This window comes from Siphateles boraxobius, unplaced genomic scaffold (assembly GCF_051911475.1).
Source record: "Siphateles boraxobius isolate OS27281-9 unplaced genomic scaffold, OSU_SipBor_1 47, whole genome shotgun sequence".
NCBI lineage: Eukaryota > Metazoa > Chordata > Actinopteri > Cypriniformes > Leuciscidae > Siphateles > Siphateles boraxobius.
This window is the reverse complement of record NW_027509108.1, coordinates 302,385-322,283: the sequence shown is the minus strand read 5'-3', so window position 1 is coordinate 322,283 and position 19,899 is coordinate 302,385. Positions and strand designations below refer to the sequence as shown.

Below are 19,899 nucleotides of genomic sequence, written 5' to 3'. Positions count from 1 at the left end.
ATCTCAATTTTAAAAAAAATGGACCTTTCTGACACAGGCTGTCTCTGTGTTTTAGGTTCTCTGATGTTCACAGCTGTTACTCTGTCTGTGATGGTGATTATATCTGGGGTGGTTCTCTGTTAATGGAAAATGCACATGAGAAAGTCACACAGTTCCAATGGTAAGTACAAACACACTGCATTTTTAATAAACACAATCTAGCCTATAATCTATCTACTAAAGTGTACCCTGTTTCCGACTTAAGTTGATGCTGAAATCCAAGGCACCACATGTCCCACAGAGGTAAGACAGAAAACTATTTTTTAGTAGGTATTTTTTATTATTATTATTATTATTATTATTGCTTATATGATTCTTTTAAAAGCATACAGCTCTAAGAAATTAACACATTTTGAAATTGTACTGTGTTTCATAAGCGCAACTATTAGCTTTTTAGTGGACTGTCAACAAAGTGTTTCAGCCTCCAAACAGTTACAATTCTATGTAATGCTATTAAACTCATGCTTGCAAACAAGTTTATCATCATGCAATGTGGAAGTGTTGATTCAGTATTGCATTTAATTTGAATAAAAGTGAATGTTTAGATTCATATGCTGAACCAACAGTATTGGTTAATTAATTAACTCCTTGCATTTGTTCTGTCAAGTTCATGTGATTCACACATCTGGGCAAAAAGAGTTGAATTTCCACTAGTTTTCAAGTTGGAAATCCAACTTTTATTTTATTTTATTTATTTTATTTTTTATTGAACAATAGTATTAAGAACCATAATTGGCCTGGTACAACATATGAAATGTCTTCTTAGACAACAGACAAGCGCCTTCACATATGAAGTAGAAAATACAGATACAAATAAGATTAAAAAAAATAATAATAATAAATAAATAAATAAATAAATAAAATAAAAAAAGACTAGGGGTTTTCAGAAAGATTCACATCCTCTATCAAAGTAGATAAGATTAAGGCATTCTTTTTCTTCATCAATTTTAGCGATAAAAAGTAATGACACAGTTCTTTATGACAAACGTAAAAGTTTGGTAGTGTTATCAGGAATCTATTCTTGTGTAAAAAGAATTTCCCAAGAATAATAAATGTGTTTACTGCCAAGTCAAGTGTTTCATCTTTCATAATAATAGTTGGAAATCCAACTTCAAGTATCGTTCAATAATATTGATACTGCCCTCTAGTGGACATTTGTGTATCATATTAATTTACTGATATATACTGTAGGGTACTGACTTAACAGTATATATTTAAAAAATATAAAGTTAAAAAATATCGCTCATAATGTCATTTGACTGTACAGTGTTTAAGTTACTATTAAATTAATGTACAATGAAATTTCCTAATATTGTTATATATTTAGTACAAAAAGTAGTACGTTTGTTTCTTTATTCACATTATAATAAATTATCACTGAATCCACAGACTGCTGTTGATTATGAGGAGGTGGCAGACATCATTTATTCTACTGCCAATCAAAGTCCTGCAGCCAATCAAATCCAAGATCCTCCCATCTACTCCACCATCACCATCCAACCGGAGACCAGCTGCAAACAGAGTCAGTCTCATATGCAACCAGCCATTAGCATACGTGCTGAAGATTGCGGACCACGTACAATAGGGTCAGAAGACAAAGTAACCTATGACACTGTGCATTTTCCAAAAGCTAATCTTTAAAGGTACACTGTGTGATATTTAGGAGGATGTGTTGACAGAGATGCAATATCATATCTATGTTTTCAGTGGTGTAAAGACCTTACTTAATGAAACATTATGTTTTTATTACCTTAGAATTAACCATTTCTATCTAAATACTGTACACTGCGGGTTAGTGATGCGCAAATTAATCTTTGGTGAAGCACTGAACCACTTAGAAGAATTGTTTTGGAAATGGTTTCAGTACTCGAAGCTTCAGTAACAGCGACCTCGCCTGGTGAAGTGCCAAAGCTGCATCAAAATTATCCCAGCTAAACAGTGGACAGGAGGCTTTAAGACGAGTGAAATAAATCTATTGCACATATCGTTTTACTGAATAATAAAGTAAACATAATTTCTTAATTTATCTTTGTAAAGAAACCTCATTGCTGAACTGGCTGTTCTCTGCTGTCTCAAACGACGATATTTTCCTGTCGGCCACCGTAACTTCTGCTGGTTGCAATTCGCAACCTCACCTCGCCACTACATGCCGCTAAAAAATCACACACTGCACCTTTAACATGCTCATATCAGTATCATACACTGTTAAATGTGTGCTTGCTGTAAAAAGTTGAGGTTCGTGTCTGAACGTGGTTTTGTCATTGTGTAATAAAATATAACTTTGGGTTGTAGGACTGTTAAATGCCTCTGTGTCTTATTCCAACAGTAATGCTTAGTATACATGCTCTTCAGGCATTTCCAACATTCAAAAACTCGTTTAATGACAAAAGCAAGCACCAAGACATACTGTACCTGTGTGCAAAATGGTTAACGTGTACATATGAAGTGTGAAAACAAGAGGAAGACAGTTCTCTATTTAAAGCACCTCTGACATTTTAGGAGGCATTATTTGAGTCACGACGAACATACAATCAGATACACTTGAACGTACAAAACAGCCTGGAGACTCTGATGAAAATGAAGACGTTTCGTGTGCTGTGGATGTGGATCTTTTTGTCAGGTCAGTTTTTGTTTCATATTTTGACTTTTGTTCTAGAAAGTACTATTACATGCACAGTTCTAAGTTTAAACTCATTGGAAAACAACTTTTGTCTTTCGGAGCAAGTGCAATAGTCTAATTCTAGTCCAACGTGCACATATTTAGTACTATACATGCTAAACAGATCTCATCATCTAGGTCTGTTAATACAAAAACTGAACTGCCATCACATTTATAAAAAAATATATATATTGCTTTAGTTTGACTGAAATCAAACTTTTAAATTGCATGTAAACAATGTATATATTAACATGAATGCTGATCTGGACTTAAAATACTAATCTGGAATCAGCTTTTCAACAAATTCTGAACATTCTCACTAACTACGAACTACAAAACCAATCTCTGTATTCAAGGGTATAATGAACTTTGTCAGAAACAGCTATTTCCTCTGTTTCTGAGTCTGCGAGTAACCGGAGAGTGTCTCTAAAGTGCATTAAAGACTAAATGAGCATATATTTGACTAGAACATTAGTATGTGCTTTGCTTCGTATTCATATAACATATTTGCAATATAATATATAGCAATGTGAAACATGCCTGTCTGTGTTTTAGCCCTGTATGTGAAAGCGGGCCCAAGCTGCCTTAAGCTGACAGTTTTTTTCTCACTGTTATAGTTTATTATCTTTTTCGTTTATATATATATATATATGTATATATTAATATTAAATATGTTTATATATAAAAAAAAATCAACAGCCCAAACATACATACAGGCCTATAGAATGGTGTGTAAACAAATTTAGCAATAGTGGGCGCTAATGCAATGTAAGCAACGACGCAGATCCAAGTGAACGAGTAGAGAAGCGAGGGAAGGGCATAAAAATGGACTTAAATGCAGCCAGTGTCCTGCTTCTCATTGCGTGTAGCCCTATCGTGATAAATACCATATCACACAATACATGGGCATGACCTTGATAACTTTTGGTCACACGATATATAGCTCATTATGATTACATGATAATGAATGTCTCTGTCATGTCGTCTGCTCTCTGTGTCAGAGACAAAAGTGGGGTTCAGGCAGCTCCTCCACACATAAAATGGTTTTAAAATGACAATAATTTCATTCATCGCAGTTATTTCTGTGACAATTTGTACCATTTGTACAAAGTTTCACACGAATGACACTCCCCACCATTCAATTAGTCACCAAAAAACTACTACAAAATCGGAAATATTTCTTATTTTTAACATTTCCTTGTTTCACAATCTTAAAAATTCAAAAACTTAAGATCATGATTTAAATTAAATATTTAAACCCATGTTTTCCATGTGGACTCTTGAATCACACAGTATGTTAGATTTTTTTTTTGAGAACTAATAACTCCTTTTTATTTTATTCAGCAGGATTTAGGGATTCAGCAGCAGATGAAACTGAGGTTCATGGATACAGTGGGAAACACATCATCATTTCTTGTTCTCATAAATTGGCTTCAAACAACATAAAGTATTTCTGCAGAGATCCATGTGGAGACAGTGATATTTTAGTTAAATCTGACCGGTCACCTGAAGGGAGATACACACTAGAGGATTCTGGGACAGGAATGTTCAACGTGACCATCACTGATCTACAGGAGTCCGACTCTGGGATTTACTGGTGTGGAGTGGATAGAGCTGTTCTAGACACATATCAGAAAGTCAATCTGATAGTATCTAAAGGTATCTCTTTGTTTTAATTTTAAACCCATACAGAAATGTAATATATGTCAAATTATGTAAATTACATATATAATGTCAGTGCCCATGTATGTCTGCTGCTTATATGAGAATATATGCAAAATTCATATATATAAAACACAGACATGTATGAAACATATATTTCAAAATATAGCAAAAATGGTCGTTTTCATGTAAATGCCATATATTTTCCCATATATGCTCATAAATGTTAAATACATGTAAGAACGCTTAGGCTATATGCAGTGGTGGAAAGAGTACTGAAAAAACATACTCAAGTAAAAGTAGCATTACATTCCAAAAAATGTAGTGTGAGTAGAGTAAAAAGTACTTGTCCAAAAAACTACTTGAGTAAGAGTAAAAAAGTAGCTTATTTAAAAGTACTCATGAGTAGTGAGTAGTGAGTAGTGAGCTGCGGATTCTACCCCTTATAATAAACACTGTGCACTACAATTTATAAATTTAAAAAAAAATTGCACATACTGTAGGCTAATTCACATTATATTTTGTTCTTTGTCAGAAAGATTGAAGAATATCAATCATCCATCTTTTTAAAATGCATCAAATCAGTACACTTTTACACCATTTAAATCATATTAATTGGGGGGGGGGGGGGGGGGCATTTAAAATTAGGCGAAAAGCCACTGGGTCTGAGCATGCTATTGTTGCACATAAAATATCAATATTCATAACTGTGCAAAGAATTCAAAAACCTTTAGAAACTCATATGATAGTTCAGTATCACACACCATAAGATTGGGTTAAATAGAGAGATTAACAAATACCCAATTTCTCTCCAAAACGGTACCAATGTTAGTGTTTTGATAAATGAGAATCACTAATATTATCAGATTACCTCACCTAATGCACTGAAAAAGGCTAAGATAGTGAGCTAATACTAATTACACACTTTAATCCCATGCTATTAAATATGTTACAATTTAAACGTAAATGCACATTGTTCTAGAAGGGTGGCATCATCCCTTACATTTTACACGGCTACATTTACTCACATTGTAATGCTGATAATATAATTTGTAAGGAAAATTGTGCATTAAATAGGGAAGTTATATCCAGGAAACTTCTACAAAAGAAACAAACACACACACACACACACACACACACACACACTCTCACACACACACACACACATACACACACAAACACAATTGCTTGTCTCTTTGTAGTCTCGGCGAAGCTGTTTTATCCGCTGCATCCACACACATAAAAACAAAAGTTGAACATGAAAAATGTTTTTGCGCAAGTGCACTTGCCAAATGAAGACGGATTGTATAATGGATCAATCAAAAAACGTTGTTTATTAACGAGCTGTAGTCAAGCACTGACTGAAATGCAGTTCAAGTTAACGCCATGGTTCATAGAGTGCACTGATTCTGAATCTGGCGGCATGGCGAGCGCGAGACGCGGCAGTGCACAGATCGTGACGCGCGTCTCTCTATAATGTGATTTTGAAGTAAATGGGAGCGGGAATTCACCGCATTATGGACTCGTCACGCAATACCCCCAGCCTCAGACCAAATGTTAGGCCCTGTAGACAGGCCAGCCTATATAAATATCATATTAAGCAGAAATGTGAAATGTACCTTAGCATATTAGAGGAAGACGCTGATTAAACTGATGCGTGAAGAATGGACTTCCACAGCAGTCACGAGTAACAGCAGGAATAGGCGGTTTCAGTTTTCTATGCTTAATTTGATTTGATGACAGTCACGAGACCGATTACTCGATCCAATCACGTTGCTGGATAAAATTAAAATAAAATTTAAACAAGCATGTAACGAGTAAAGACCACAAACAGAAGGAAAATAGCGGAGAAAAAGTACCGATACATCACTTAAAATGTACTCAAGTAAAAGTAAAATTACACAATTTTTAAACTAATCAAAAAAGTACAATTTCTGAAAAAAACTAATTAATTACAGTAACGTGAGTATTTGTAATTCGTTACTTCACACCCCTGGCTATATGTATATATGCATATCAATGTATCAGTATAACATGCATTTATGTTTACATACATGTATTAAATATGTGGGAAACAAATATGTATGTCATATATTTATACTCAATGTTGTCCATATATGTGAGAAACCAATACTATACTGTAATATATGGTATATGGTATCATATGGATGAACTCAAATATTTTCTTCACATTTTGGACACATAAATGTTCATATATGTTGCAGGCATATATTGTGTTCTCAGATACGTCCAATATATGTATAGATATATGTCATGCTATTTAAAGTATAAGTATTGTCACAGTGTCTGGTTGTGTTTCCCTGGGTTATCACTAGAGGTCCTCGTTCTCACGGTGTCATTCACATTAGACTACAATTCCCAGCATTCTGTTCTGTCACTTATCTGATTATTGCACTCAGCTGTTTCCCATCACCTTGTTAGTTCTGTGTGTATATATTCCCTGTCTGTGTTAGTGTTTGTTACAGAGTCCTTGGTTTATGTCACCTCACTTTCTAGTCTGTATCTGCCCGTTTCTTGTTTTTGTCTTGTGTTTTGGATTGCCTTATTGGATTTTGACACCTGCCTAGATGACTATGAGTTTGGATTGCCCTTTAATTGAAAACTACTGCTCTTAACACTTAACTGCTACAATGAGTGACATTAAGAAAAAGTTAGCCTGAAATAATACACCATTCACAGATCTGCTCTACTTGTTCAAAACTCTACAGTTAAAATGTTTCGGTTAATTACAGGTTAATAATTGCATGACTTTCAGAGTAATTCCACAGCAGGAAATAACTTGTATCTAACTGCACTCTTGGAAATTACTACTATGCAACTTTAGCCAAGTTTTTACTATTTTACTGTAAAAAAAAAAAAAAAGGTTTATATGTACTGTGAGTGTATTGTAAAACAAAAATTACTGTAAACAATATCATGCTGCATTTCTACAGTGCATATGTGCAATGAAGGTACCCAGCATGCAGTGCGGCATGGATAGATTATGCTGTGGAGTTTTTTTTTTATACTTGTTGGTTTTATCTGTGCTGCTGATTTTGTAAAACTTTTTTTTTTGTTTTACTTTTAGCAGTTTGTGTCATTATTATTTGAAATAAGATATCGGTAAATATTCATGCTGAAGTAAAGCTAACAATATTATAATTTGATGAACTTATAATCATCCAATTAGCTTATTTTATATTTTAGCTTGTCATTATTTTAACAAATGTTTTCATTTGTCATTCTTCTGACTTGGTAAGATCACAAATATGAAAATGAATATACAACGGCAAAGATCCCAAAATATAATGTAATAATAATCACCATTATGGTGACTTCAAATCAATTACAAATCAATTCAACAATATTATTTCTTAAGTGGCATGGTTAAAGACAATTTTATCATGTGAATTGACAGTAAAACTAGAGCAGTAAATTACAGTGATGTCAGCATATTTTTTCTGGTGATTCAGTAATTTCACCCAAAACCATTAAAATGACCCAGCATGCATTAATTTCACTGTAAATTTTACTTTATTCATTTATCGTACAATAATACTCTTTAATCCTGTAAATTCCTGGCATTTTTTTTACAGTGTACTTGAGTACATCAACAAGTCAATGCTCCTTTAATTGGAGGGAAATGATGCAGATGACGATTATCTGAATGACTTTAATGACACAAAAATATCTTTCTATCTCTTCCTCAGCATCCTCGAACACTACAGTATACATACTATATGCTGTCGGTGGTCTGGTCATGGCTGTGATCATAGTTGTAGTTAGATTCATCGCTGTTCGCAAGACATCATCAAGTACAGGTATAAATAAACAAGCCATGCCTACTATCAGTTTAAAGGGATAGTTCACTTTGAAATTAATTTTTGGTATGTTTTAGCTTATCTCAAGGGCATCCAAGATGTAGGTGTCTTTGTTTCCGCAGTAGTTTCAATTTTGATAGTTTTAGGTCAAACCGTTCATGTCTGTCAGTCATATAATGCAGGTCTATGGTCACCACCTCAAAGAGCATGCACAGAGAAGTCCAAATTAAACATGATTTAATGATTCGTAAATGTAAGAACACATTGATGGCCTAAGACACGAAACGAGCGGTTTTTGCTAGAAAACGAACAGTATTTATATCGTTTTTACCTCTTAACCACATCCACGTCCAAGTGATCTGAGGGCGCGGGCGCTTCGGTCTGCGCAAGTGCCGGAAAGCCCAGGAAGTGATCTCTCGCGCGTGTTCGTCACTGATGTTTTTTGTTGTGAAAAAAATTCAACGTTGTCTGTTTATATATCGAAATCATCTTCCATTGCGTTTTCCTGTATATCTAAATATGTTTAGATCTTCTCAGTGAAAGGTAACACTTCCGAAATCTCTCTGTAAACAATGAGTGACGAACACGCGCGAGAGATCACTTCCTGGGCTTTCCGGCGCTTGCGCAGACCGAAGCGCCCGCACCCTCAGATCACTTGGACGTGGCTGTGGTTACAAGAGGTAAAAGCGATATAAATACTGTTCGTTTTCTCACACAAACCGCTCGTTTCGTGTCTTAGGCCACCAATGTGTACTTACATTTACGAGTCATTAAATCATGTTTAATTTGGACTTCTCTGTGCATGCTCTTTGAGGTGGTGACCATAGACCTGCATTATATGACTGACAGACATGAACGGTTTGACCTAAAACTATCAAAATTGAAACTACTGCAGAAACAAAGACACCTACATCTTGGATGCCCTTAAGGTAAGCTAAAACATACCACAAATTTATTTCAAAGTGAACTATCCCTTTAATTAAAACAATAGAAAGATGTGCCCAATATATTTCTTTGTTTTGATATTTCCATAGGCAGTGTGATGTCTGTCAACAAGCGAAATGAAAGCAGAGATGAACAGAAGAGTGATACCAACGAATTTGTAAGTCGCTCACTGACCTTAAAAAATAACCTAAAAACATAATATTCTTAAAATGCTGTATGCAATGACTCAGCAGATATATTACTTGTGCACTTTTGTTTTCTTGATGCAGGAAGAGAATGTGTACGAGAATGATGACATTCCTAACACAGACAAGAGCTCTCCGATGAAACCTTCCAACAGACCTGAAGTCCCAAAGAGCCAAACACATGCAGTCTATGGGAATGTACAGCTCAGTGTGGGCTACTGACATGAACTCTATGAGAATCTCTTAGATTTTTACATCACATTTTCTATCCTGTTTTTGACCTTCTCTTTGAAACATTCAGTTTTTATAGACATTTTACAAGTCAGGAAGTAAACGCCCACTACTATGATTGGGTAACAGTTTCGCAAATTAAAACATTTTTCAACATCGCCGCTAAATGTTTAAATAAATGTTTAGTTAAAAATAAAGTTAATCTATTTTAGGATCACAAGGATGCCAATGCAAAGACTGTTTTTCCACAACTTGGCAATGCCAAACGTCTTGTAATACTCAGAGGCGAGTAATCCTGTTTAACATCTCTTGTATTTACTACTACACTCAAAAAAATTATATGTTGGCTTTAATTAACTTTTTTATGTCAACAGGTCCCACATAACTGGGTTACGTTAAACAAACATAATTTGTTCATGTAACTTCAACATCATTAAGTCATTTTAAGTGACCCAATTAAACTCTGAGCAGAGTGTTAAATGAACACTGAAGCAGTGTTAAAGTTAATGAGATAATTAAGTGAATAATTGAGTGATGATTGAGCATTGTTGAAGACACCTGATGTTAACAAGCAGAATCACTGAAGGAGAATTATCTCATTAACTTTAACACTGCTTCAGTGTTCATTTAACACTCTGCTCAGAGTTTTATTGGGTCGCTTAAAAAGACTTAATTCCATGATGTTGAAGTTACATGAACAAATTATGTTTGTTTAACGTAACCCAGTTATGTGGAACCTGTTGACATAAAAAAGTTAATTAAAGCCAACATATCATCTGTTATGTGGAACCTGTTGACATAAAAAAGTTAATTAAAGCCAACATATAATTTTTTTGAGTGAACGTGACATGTTTGAATCGGTGGGCGGAGCTAAAGAGGCAATGATGTAGAAGTTATTTTTCTGCTGCAGAGGCGGTCTTTCGTCGCACTATTACATCATAATGTCACAAACTCCAAAACAAGTCGTTTTCTGAGCTTGGTTTCAATAAAAAAATTATTGGATGTTTTTAATGACCTCTTATATGTCCAAAGATTAAGGGGAATTTGACTTCTCAATTCATGAGATTTCTTTAAGCAAGGATATTCAGACAACCAGTGAAAACCTGATATATATAAGATCAAAATCAAAGGCCCAATGTAATTCAGGAAGATCAAATCATGCTATTTAAGCATGTTCATTAAAAAAATAAAAAATAAAATATTTGAATATATGCATGTAGGTGACAACTATTTGTTACTTCCTCATATGACCACAAGGGGTGCCAGGTTGGATTTTGTTTATCTACTTTTATATCAATTTTGCTAGATTTTGATTATAATTTGTATAATCATATTTTGAATGGCTATTTTAAAATATTTTTTTCTTGCATCTCGGACAATGTCACTACTCTTAGACATCAGTTCAACTTCTATCAATATGTAAACATTGCCAATATGCCAATTCATTTTTATGGGTGTATTTCCACTAAGCCTGATTTCGAGAATCCTAACCTGTAAAAAACAATAAAGCTTGCTAAACAGAATCCACTCCATCTGGCTCATTCTTGTCTCTTCTTCCCGAGCTGAGCCTCCGTCTACCCAATCCCTCTTTTTTCCCTCAGGTCTTAGGAATAAAGCAACTTCTTTTTGTGTGGTCAATACCAGGTAAAACCAGGTGTGTCCTTTTGGGGCACAAGAGTAGGCCCAACAAATCTAAAAATATGTCTAAGTATATTTACAACTCTTTCGTTCTGGTATGGGTATTTAATGGAAACTGGCAGTTTGGTTTTTAGTTTGTAATGTTACAATGTTAGAATGTAATGTGATTTAACCACCTTTTTGCACATAATATATTGCATAGCCTATATTACATTCCCTATTTGTTTCTATATCCTTCAATATCAACATTGTTTGGATATCATTGAGCAGGATGTGAAATAACTTTTTTTTAAATAAATACAGATTTTCTTTATCGAAATAGAAAAACGTAGAAAGTACCGAGATATATATAGTATATCACCATTTAACCAAAAAATACCGAGATATGCTTTTTTGGCCATTTCGCCCAGCCCTAATTTAGAATTAACAGAGGTTTAGATGTTGATGATTTATTAAACATGTTTGATCAGTGTTTGCTTTAGTTGAGCAGTTTGACTCAGTTTTAACCAGTTTGTGGTCTTTGGAACAGTGTTTACCAAAACACATTAACATTGATTTAACACTGTTTGATTGTTTTTTGCTTTCTGGGACCTGACCCTGCGTAAAAGGGGAATGCCCATTCAAACCAAAAGTTAATCAAGAGGAAGTGGTCAGGTTCTGGATAGGAGTGTGTGGGTGTCTTGAAACCAGCGTACATGTGAGAATGTGAGTGCACAGGAGGATACAGGGATACACGTTTTCTACGGCTCTTGGTGGTATAAAAGAGCTCCTAACGTCAATATTAACATTTAGAAAGCTAAAACTGGTCTAAACCATCCATAATGGGATCCCTACTCAAAATGAAGTTCTTCAGTTTTCTCTGGCTCTGGATATTTCTGTCAGGTAAGTTCTCAATAGATTTATGATAGAAACTTTACTGTCTATGGAAATAATTCAGTGTGCTGAGGACCATGATAGCAAATAAGAGTAAGAGTGTTCCAATTGATCGGGCGTCGATTGTTGGCAGCCAATAAAGGCTATAAAGGCCGACCAGGTGATGCAAACTCGCCAGACATTTTTTCTATGTGCAGCTAAAATCGCTTAACTACACAGCAAAAAATCTCCTGGGAGTTTTATTTAACAACTTTTAAGAAATCCTTTGGATTATATTGAAAATGCTGGGTCTAATGTTGTAGAATCACAAGGCTGCTGTAATAAATAGGGTAAACCTAACTCAGAGATTAAACCTAACTCAGAGATTAGCTCTGCGATTCAGGTCAAATTATGATTATGTCAAAACACATCCAACACCACCTGATCAACTGTTCTCTTTGCTTGTTTGGGTGTTACAACTCAGTTATAGCTGCCCAAACAAACTTAATGTTAAAAACTTGAGGGACAAAAGTACAACTAAAGCAAACCCCGATCACCATAATGGTGACTTAAAATTGTGATTTTTCTCCTTTGGTGATTGTGCTTGTAAACAGCAGTTATCTTCAATAATTATCTCATTAACTTTAACACTGTTTCAGTGTTCATTTAACACTCTTATTTTAACACTTTTACACTCTTGAGTGTTGTCTCAAATAAAGCCCACGAGAGTTAATTTAACACTGGAGTTTTTGCTGTGTATAAAATACTACAGTTAACACACAGAGAAACTTCATAAATATAAGTATGTGTTTAGTCAGATCTCTCTGAACAAATAATTACTCCATCTATTATATCTGTTTGCATTTGTGCTGTAAATATAATACATTTACAGTACATGAATGCAGTGGTTGTTAAGCAATCACACTTCCTGTTATAATGTTGACAATAACAGTAATAGACAATAAGTGTAACAGTAAGTTACATTTTCTATTGAATAACTGAAACCGAAGAGTCTCGAAAAGGAACTAATAGTAAAAACTCTACTTTCCATAAACAGAATTTAAGACTTCAACTACTGGTGGAATTTCTGGATATACAGGAAGATACATAATAATTCCTTGTTCTCATAAATGGGCTTCAAGCAACATAAAGTATTTCTGCAGAGATCCATGTGGAGCCAGAGATATTTTAGTTAAATCTGACCGATCACCTGAAGGGAGATACACACTAGAGGATTCTGGGACAGGAACGTTCTATGTGAACATAACAGATCTACAGGAGTCCGACTCTGGGATTTACTGGTGTGGAGTGCAGAGATTTGGAAAAGACACATATCAGGAAGTCAATCTGACAGTATCTAAAGGTAATAATGACAGGCAACATTATTATGCATTACGTTACATTGCCAACAATGGCCTGTGTGAGACAGCAATGAAGGTTTGCAGTACTACTGTTGGTTTAATATTAAATGGCTAAGTAAGCTATTTAGGCAACATAACTGTTCTTTAGGATGAAGCACAGAAATGCAGATGTGTCTTTGACATTTCTCTAAAACTTACAAACAGACAACACAAAGAACTTGGAAGAAGTGACTCATCTTAAGATGACGGAAACACAAACAAATCCATGGAAAAGTGCTGAAATAAAACTGACTACACCAAGACACTCAGTTTCCATATCTTTAACCACTAAGGACAGTCCACGCTCACTAACATCAACAGGTAGACAAACATTTTAATGCCTGCATTTCTATCTTACCTCAAACTCTCATTTGTCCACAGAGTGTGTCGGTGAAGTTTCAGCTCAAAATACCCCACAGATCATATATTATAGCATGCCCTAAATGCCCCAATTTGGGTGGGAGCAAAAACACACCGTTTTTGTGTGTGTACCTTTAAATGCAAATGAGCTACTGCTCCCCCAGTAGAGGACGGTCCCTTTACAGTTTGTGCTTTGGATAGTCCGGCAACAACAAAACTGGAGAACCTCACACAGCAAATATGTCAGAAAAATGATAAGGGACGTTTCTGAATGGATAGTTTATACATTTATTTAATTGTTGTAGAATTAGCTTTATTCAACCTATGGATTAGCATGCTGCATCATGATCATCTATAAATTATTGTACATATGTTTGCAACCAACATCCCTTGTCTCTTTCAAGATCTCTTATGTTTCAAGAGCTGTTATGTACCAAAAAGCTATGACAAACAATGCAAGAACATATATGCTCTATTAAAATATATTCTTATCGAATTTCTCGGTTACATAAAAAGTAAACTTACAAACCTTGTTTTTAGCGCCTTCTCAACTTTATTCAATAGCTGCTATTCATCAAAGAGCCTGTTTAACTTTTAACTATAAATGTTCTACTGTCTATATAATAAAGTACACTACCAAGCAATGAAAAAAAGCATGTCGTTTAGACTGTAATATTGACTTAGCCTAACTGTCGAGGAGAAAGCAGGACTTCAGCGTCTCTTTTGAAAATTTTCTCCTGCATTAGTTCTTTCCACCTGGAAAAAGCTATCCCGACATTGACTCTTGTTTTTTTGTAATCTCACGTTTCCTTTTACGTTCAATTTTGGACTTTTTTGGCGATGAGGATTTCTTCTCCTGTGGCTCGGCATATGTATGCAATTAAAAAAAAAAAAAACAGTGCAATGCAGCCTTTTAAACTTGCCGGGGCAGTGAAGTGCCTCTCACTGCTCTGCTCCTCCGTTTCTGCTGCTTTCAGTTACGTGACGCTGGCTCTGAATGAAAACGCCTTGTGGAAACACGTTGGCCTAGTACTTTTTGACCCTCTCTGCTATTATAGTTTTTCAAGATGGCGGAACGACATGGAAGCCTCTGTGGACCTACCCATGAGAGATGCGCGGATGGGCTATTATTTCATCTGCAACCGCATCACATAACTCATCATCCGTCCGCCATCCATCCGCACCAACGTTTTGGACCAATTTTCCCGCCCTCCATCCGCTGATACAAGGCGCTGCTGATGACAGCCGCGAGAATAGAAACCGCCCGCCACCCGTCCGAATTTAATTAAAATATTTTTTTTCGTCACGTCATCCGCCCGATCCGCGGTTTATCCGCGGAGTCCGAAGCTATAACCGCAAACCGCGCATCTCTACTACCCGTCACATGTATATAAAGATAATAAATTCTTCGTTTACTAGGATAAGTCAGATAATTGGCAGAGGTATTTGTACACCATTGAGGACATATTTATGAATAAAAATATTGATTTTAGATAATAAAATACCTAAAAAACTACACATAGTCCCTTTAAGGTGGATGATATTGACCCATTTTTGAGAATTTGATCACTAGCTGCTCTATCGAGTATATAGACATGGTGGACTGTGTGCGTCTCACTCAGGGCAGGATGCTTATAGGGAAGAGGTCGTCACCAATCATGGGCGGGGCTTGTCCTACTGTGACATCACAATGGAAGAAAACTGGAACATCTTTTGAGACACTGATTTATGGGGATTAAAAGGAAAGGAGTGGGGGGATTTTTTACCTTTATAGAGTGGTTGTTTACACACCATGTAAAGGTGAATTTTGCATAATAGGTCCACTTTAAGGCTTAACAGATGTTGCTGTCTCCTCCTTTTAAAGGTTTTGTCAAACCATCTGGTCCAGCTGACACAAAAGCAGGTGAGTTGCAGCCCCTTTATAGATACATTGCCTTGCCTTGCCTTGCCTTGCCTTGCCTTGCCTATATATGTAAATAAAAATGTTATGACCCAGAAGTCCATATGATATACAGGTGTCATGAAAAATGAACTTTTACTTTTAATTGCACCTTATCTGTCCATATATTCCCAGTGCATGTGCATTTTATTCTCTATGCTGCTGCTGGACTGGTTGTTATGTTGATCATATCTTCAGTTGGACTGGTCACTTGTCAGTGGAGAAAGAGAGTCGAGCAATCAAGTGTGTTGATATTCAAATATGACATAAAAAAAGGAAATATATTTTGGAAGTTAATTTCACAGAAAAAAAATCCATATTCTTTGCTTTATTTCAGGATTTTTTACAGCTGGATCTACATACAATGAGCGTCACAGCGAGGAGGTGAGTGGCACACAGTAACATCACAAGATCAGAGCCACCACAAACACATAACTTTTGCTTACTTTATAAACCATTTCAAGGGCTGATTAGCAAGTGAATAACAGTTTGTGTTTGTGATTCAGGCCATCGGTGTTTATGCGAACATTCCTGATGACAGACCCTACGCCGCTATTAATAAATCCAGTATCAAGTCAAAGGACAAGAGCCAATCAGATCCAATCTATCAGAACCTACACTTCAACACTGCCCAGGGAGATGCTATCTATGCCAATATATAAAAAAATGCACTCCACTATCCTCAACATGTTCTACATTACAAGCCTGAAACAAGTGTGGCAGGACAATTTGTCTGGACATTAACACCATTTCTGAACAGTATATGGGGGGAAAAAATACTTTTCTTTTCAAAAACATGTCACGTCTGCTCCAAATGCAATATATTCTTCTGTCCAGCCAGCTGAGAAAATGGCACCAAATGCAGTATTTGTTTCACTTAAGATATCGTCAATATGTTTCCATGTGCCTACTTTTATTTGCATTTTGGGATATCACATTAAAAAATCCTGGATGGAAACGCAGTTTTGCATAAATTCAAAAAGAAGCTTTTTATCCTAAAAGATTTTATCTAATAATAAGACATATACATAAACTAAACACGTTTGTTGAATAAATCCCTTAATGAGCAACAAAATCCATTTGACTTTGCCTCAAAAGAGGATGTGATTGGATGACTTGACTAACCAGCTGACCAATCGCATCACAGCATCTCAAATGTTGGTTTGATGTTTCTAAAACGCCTGAGTCAGTCTGTGATCAGAATGATTTGGTTTAATTTCCTCCAGAAGCATCTCACACACACACGCATCTGAACGCCAGAGAACATGACAGAGTTTATTGTGTTTCATCTGTCGCTCTGAAAACAACTCATTTATGATGGAGGAAAAAAGAGCTAGCCTACAGTTCCTTTCACGATTGCAGCAACTTCCAATTTTATTACAGATATTTTGTGCTAGTTTCCCAGGAAATTATGAATTTGTTCTCTTGAACACATGAGATGGAAACGCTGCTTTATTTATGTGATATTCCAATTTTGAGCATAAGTTAAATTCACAACCTCTGATACAAACATAGCTAATGACAAGACAGTACACTGTAAAAAAAATAAAATCTTTAAAAAACGGTCAATGACTGTCAGCTACGGCTGCCAAACAAAAAACATAAAAATAAAGTAAAACAACCTTAAAGAGTGGCAAGCCATAGGGGAGTCATCATAATTCACAAATGGTGTTAAAAAATACATTTGTTGTGTACAACAGTATTGTCTCTTTCTTCTAAATGGCCCTTGGAATTTTAGAAAAGGGTTAAATTGTGTTTGTCTTCATAAAATGCTATGTGGGACACTGTTTTGTAGCTGTATGACGATTTCCATCGAGGATCCATAAGATTACACGGTAAGTCAAATGGGCTAAATATGGTTAACATCTAAATGTAACTTTATATAAGTTCATAACAACATATTTCACTCAGTCTCCTGTATAACCTATGGTGAATGTAACTATTGTACAGTAGGTCATATATCATTACTTGTCATCTGATCCAACTATGTGTATTATTATATTTTTAATTCACAAAAACAGTGAAGAGTAAAGAGTGAAGCCCAACTGAACATCTACAGATAGTTTAATCCGTAGTGCAGATCTACACTGTAACATTAATATTGAAATGCACAAAAAAACACAAAATTGGTCAAAGTCTATGGACAGTACGGTTATTAATGTGTAAGTTTGGAGCGTCGATTTAATGATGTTATTTCGCAGTATATCCCCCTACTGGACGCACCAGGAACAACAGGGGCGTAAAACTGCCTGGGCCGTATACCGGCTCCAGGTCTGAAGCCTCCCCATATAGGTGTTTTTCTGTAAAACATTTAAGGAGAGTTTCTGTAAATGTTTTTTGCACTTTATTTAAATTTTCTTTAATTTTAAATTATACTCAAAACACTGTAAAATTACAAATAATATCTGTAAAATAAAAATTCAGCTGTTATTTTAGGTATTGTGACATTAATGACAAATTACAGTAATTCACATTTTTTATACAGAAAATCTATTGTTTTTTCATACAGGTTGTTTTCTGTTTTCTTAAATTACATAAAAATGTATGTAAAATTACAAATATAATCTGTAATTTAACAAAAACAAAACAGTTAATTGATAAAATGGTCAAATGACTGTCAGCTCCCCAAAAAACTGTAAAACATCCTAAAATAAATAAACTGAAAAACACTGTTATTTTACAGGTATTTCCTGAATAATCATGATCATATACCTTCATTGTATAAAAAAATCGTAAAAAATGGTCAAATGACTGGCAGCTACGGCTGCCAAACAAAAACCATAAAATTAAAGTAAAATATGCTAATTTAAATAAACCGAAAAAACCCTGTTATTTTACAGGTATTTCCTGCATTATTATGATCAAATACCTTCATTGTAAAAAAATCGTTAAAAAAGGGTCAAATGACTGGCAGCTACGGCTGCCAAACAAAAACCATAAATTAAAGTAAAATATGCTAATTCAAATAAAGTGTAAAAAACTTTAAAATAAATTTGATGTCACCATGATTGGGATCAGTGTCTGCTTTACTTGGGGTCATGACCCTTGAAATTTAACATGTTTTTCTCTGGCTGCTTTAACTGTGTATTTCATACATGTTTATTATACATGCTGGAGAAAATATCAGATGATCTCGATCATTATTTGATGATGTTGTAGTCATCATATGATGATCTGATTCACTGATATGATAGTCGAATCTCTGTATATGATACATTATTATTCAGAGTATATAGGTGCAGAGTTACCAACTTAGCGACTTTGTCGTTACATTTAGCGAGTATTTAGAACTCTGTAGCGACACAAATAAAAAAAGCGACTAGCGACAAATCTATCGACTTTTTCTGGTACTTCTGGAGACTCTCTGACGGGAAAGCACATATCTTTCTTACTCTTCTCAACGAGCAGCGGGTGTTGCCGTGGGTCCCACCACCATCCCAAAGCACTCAAAGGCGGCCCAGTCCTTGCGCAGCAGCCCCACCCAGCTGCAGTTAGAGCACCCCTCCGCGTACAGACTGCAAAAGAATCGCGCAAATGAGTCGCTATTTTAGCGACTTTTCAAACGTCACTCACTCTAGCTACGTCTACCATGTTCAGTAAATGACTGAGGGGAGCAGCAGCACATTCATCTGTTGAGCGCACGGCCGCTGAGAGACGTGAATGAGCAGTGTTTTTCCACGGATTTATTATCTGCTTTTCTTTTTTATTTTAATTAAATAATTTAGTTTCCTTCCTTTTCTTGTGCTTACGGTATTACTTGTAATACTCACTATCACAAAGCTTTTGTTCATGCGGCTCCCGAACTCTCTCAATTCAGATAATTTTCCACATTGGCCTATAAAAAAAGTTAGTCATTCACTAGGCCTATATCATAGCTACTCGTTCTATTGTCTGACAAAACATGTATAGGAAATGAGAACAGCTTTATTTTACATTCGGCTATATTATATTATAATATATTAAATACAGTATGTGAGCTGAGCATTAATTTATAGAGAAAACACATTAGACAAGCAGAACGCAAGTACAACGCGATGACGTCACGAATATGCTAATTGACGAATGACGTCATCTAGCGACATTTAGCGACTTTTAGGTAAGGCGTTAGCTACTTTACTTTGAAAATAGTTGGCAACACTGTGTAGGTGGAATTTAGCTTTATACAAAG

The 19,899-nt window shown here is 35.4% G+C and overlaps 2 protein-coding genes across 4 annotated transcripts; both read left to right on the top strand.

Annotated features, from left to right (window-relative positions):
* Nucleotides 1-4,105: 4,105 nt before the first annotated feature.
* LOC143710517 (CMRF35-like molecule 9) lies at nt 4,106-18,161 on the top strand. Of its 3 annotated transcripts, XM_077201457.1 has the most exons (7): nt 11,835-12,062; nt 13,090-13,395; nt 13,598-13,753; nt 15,657-15,695; nt 15,867-15,974; nt 16,069-16,115; nt 16,238-18,161. In XM_077201457.1, the coding sequence occupies exons 1-7, from the start codon at nt 12,002-12,004 to the stop codon at nt 16,391-16,393; spliced, it is 873 nt and encodes a 290-aa protein (XP_077057572.1). In that variant the 5' UTR covers nt 11,835-12,001; the 3' UTR covers nt 16,394-18,161. The 3 variants fall into 3 exon arrangements, with proteins under 3 accessions (XP_077057571.1, XP_077057572.1, XP_077057573.1); XM_077201456.1 differs by lacking the exons at nt 11,835-12,062; nt 13,090-13,395 and adding an exon at nt 4,106-4,357 and having other exon boundaries at nt 16,238-17,515; XM_077201458.1 differs by lacking the exon at nt 15,657-15,695 and having other exon boundaries at nt 16,238-16,713.
* LOC143710516 (uncharacterized) lies at nt 7,984-9,547 on the top strand. Its single transcript, XM_077201455.1, has 3 exons — nt 7,984-8,181; nt 9,216-9,283; nt 9,396-9,547. The coding sequence occupies exons 1-3, from the start codon at nt 8,028-8,030 to the stop codon at nt 9,531-9,533; spliced, it is 360 nt and encodes a 119-aa protein (XP_077057570.1). The 5' UTR covers nt 7,984-8,027; the 3' UTR covers nt 9,534-9,547.
* Nucleotides 18,162-19,899: the final 1,738 nt, after the last annotated feature.

Bases quoted from the DNA above. Each gene is read 5' to 3' on its own strand.
- LOC143710517 (XM_077201457.1), top strand. From the start codon at position 12,002: ATGGGATCCCTACTCAAAATGAAGTTCTTCAGTTTTCTCTGGCTCTGG. The intron at 12,063-13,089 runs GTAAGTTCTCAA...TTCCATAAACAG, and splicing joins GCTCTGGATATTTCTGTCAG to AATTTAAGACTTCAACTACT. The intron at 13,754-15,656 runs GTAGACAAACAT...CTCCTTTTAAAG, and splicing joins ACGCTCACTAACATCAACAG to GTTTTGTCAAACCATCTGGT.
- LOC143710516 (XM_077201455.1), top strand. From the start codon at position 8,028: ATGACTTTAATGACACAAAAATATCTTTCTATCTCTTCCTCAGCATCC. The intron at 8,182-9,215 runs GTATAAATAAAC...ATATTTCCATAG, and splicing joins CAAGACATCATCAAGTACAG to GCAGTGTGATGTCTGTCAAC. The intron at 9,284-9,395 runs GTAAGTCGCTCA...TTCTTGATGCAG, and splicing joins AGAGTGATACCAACGAATTT to GAAGAGAATGTGTACGAGAA.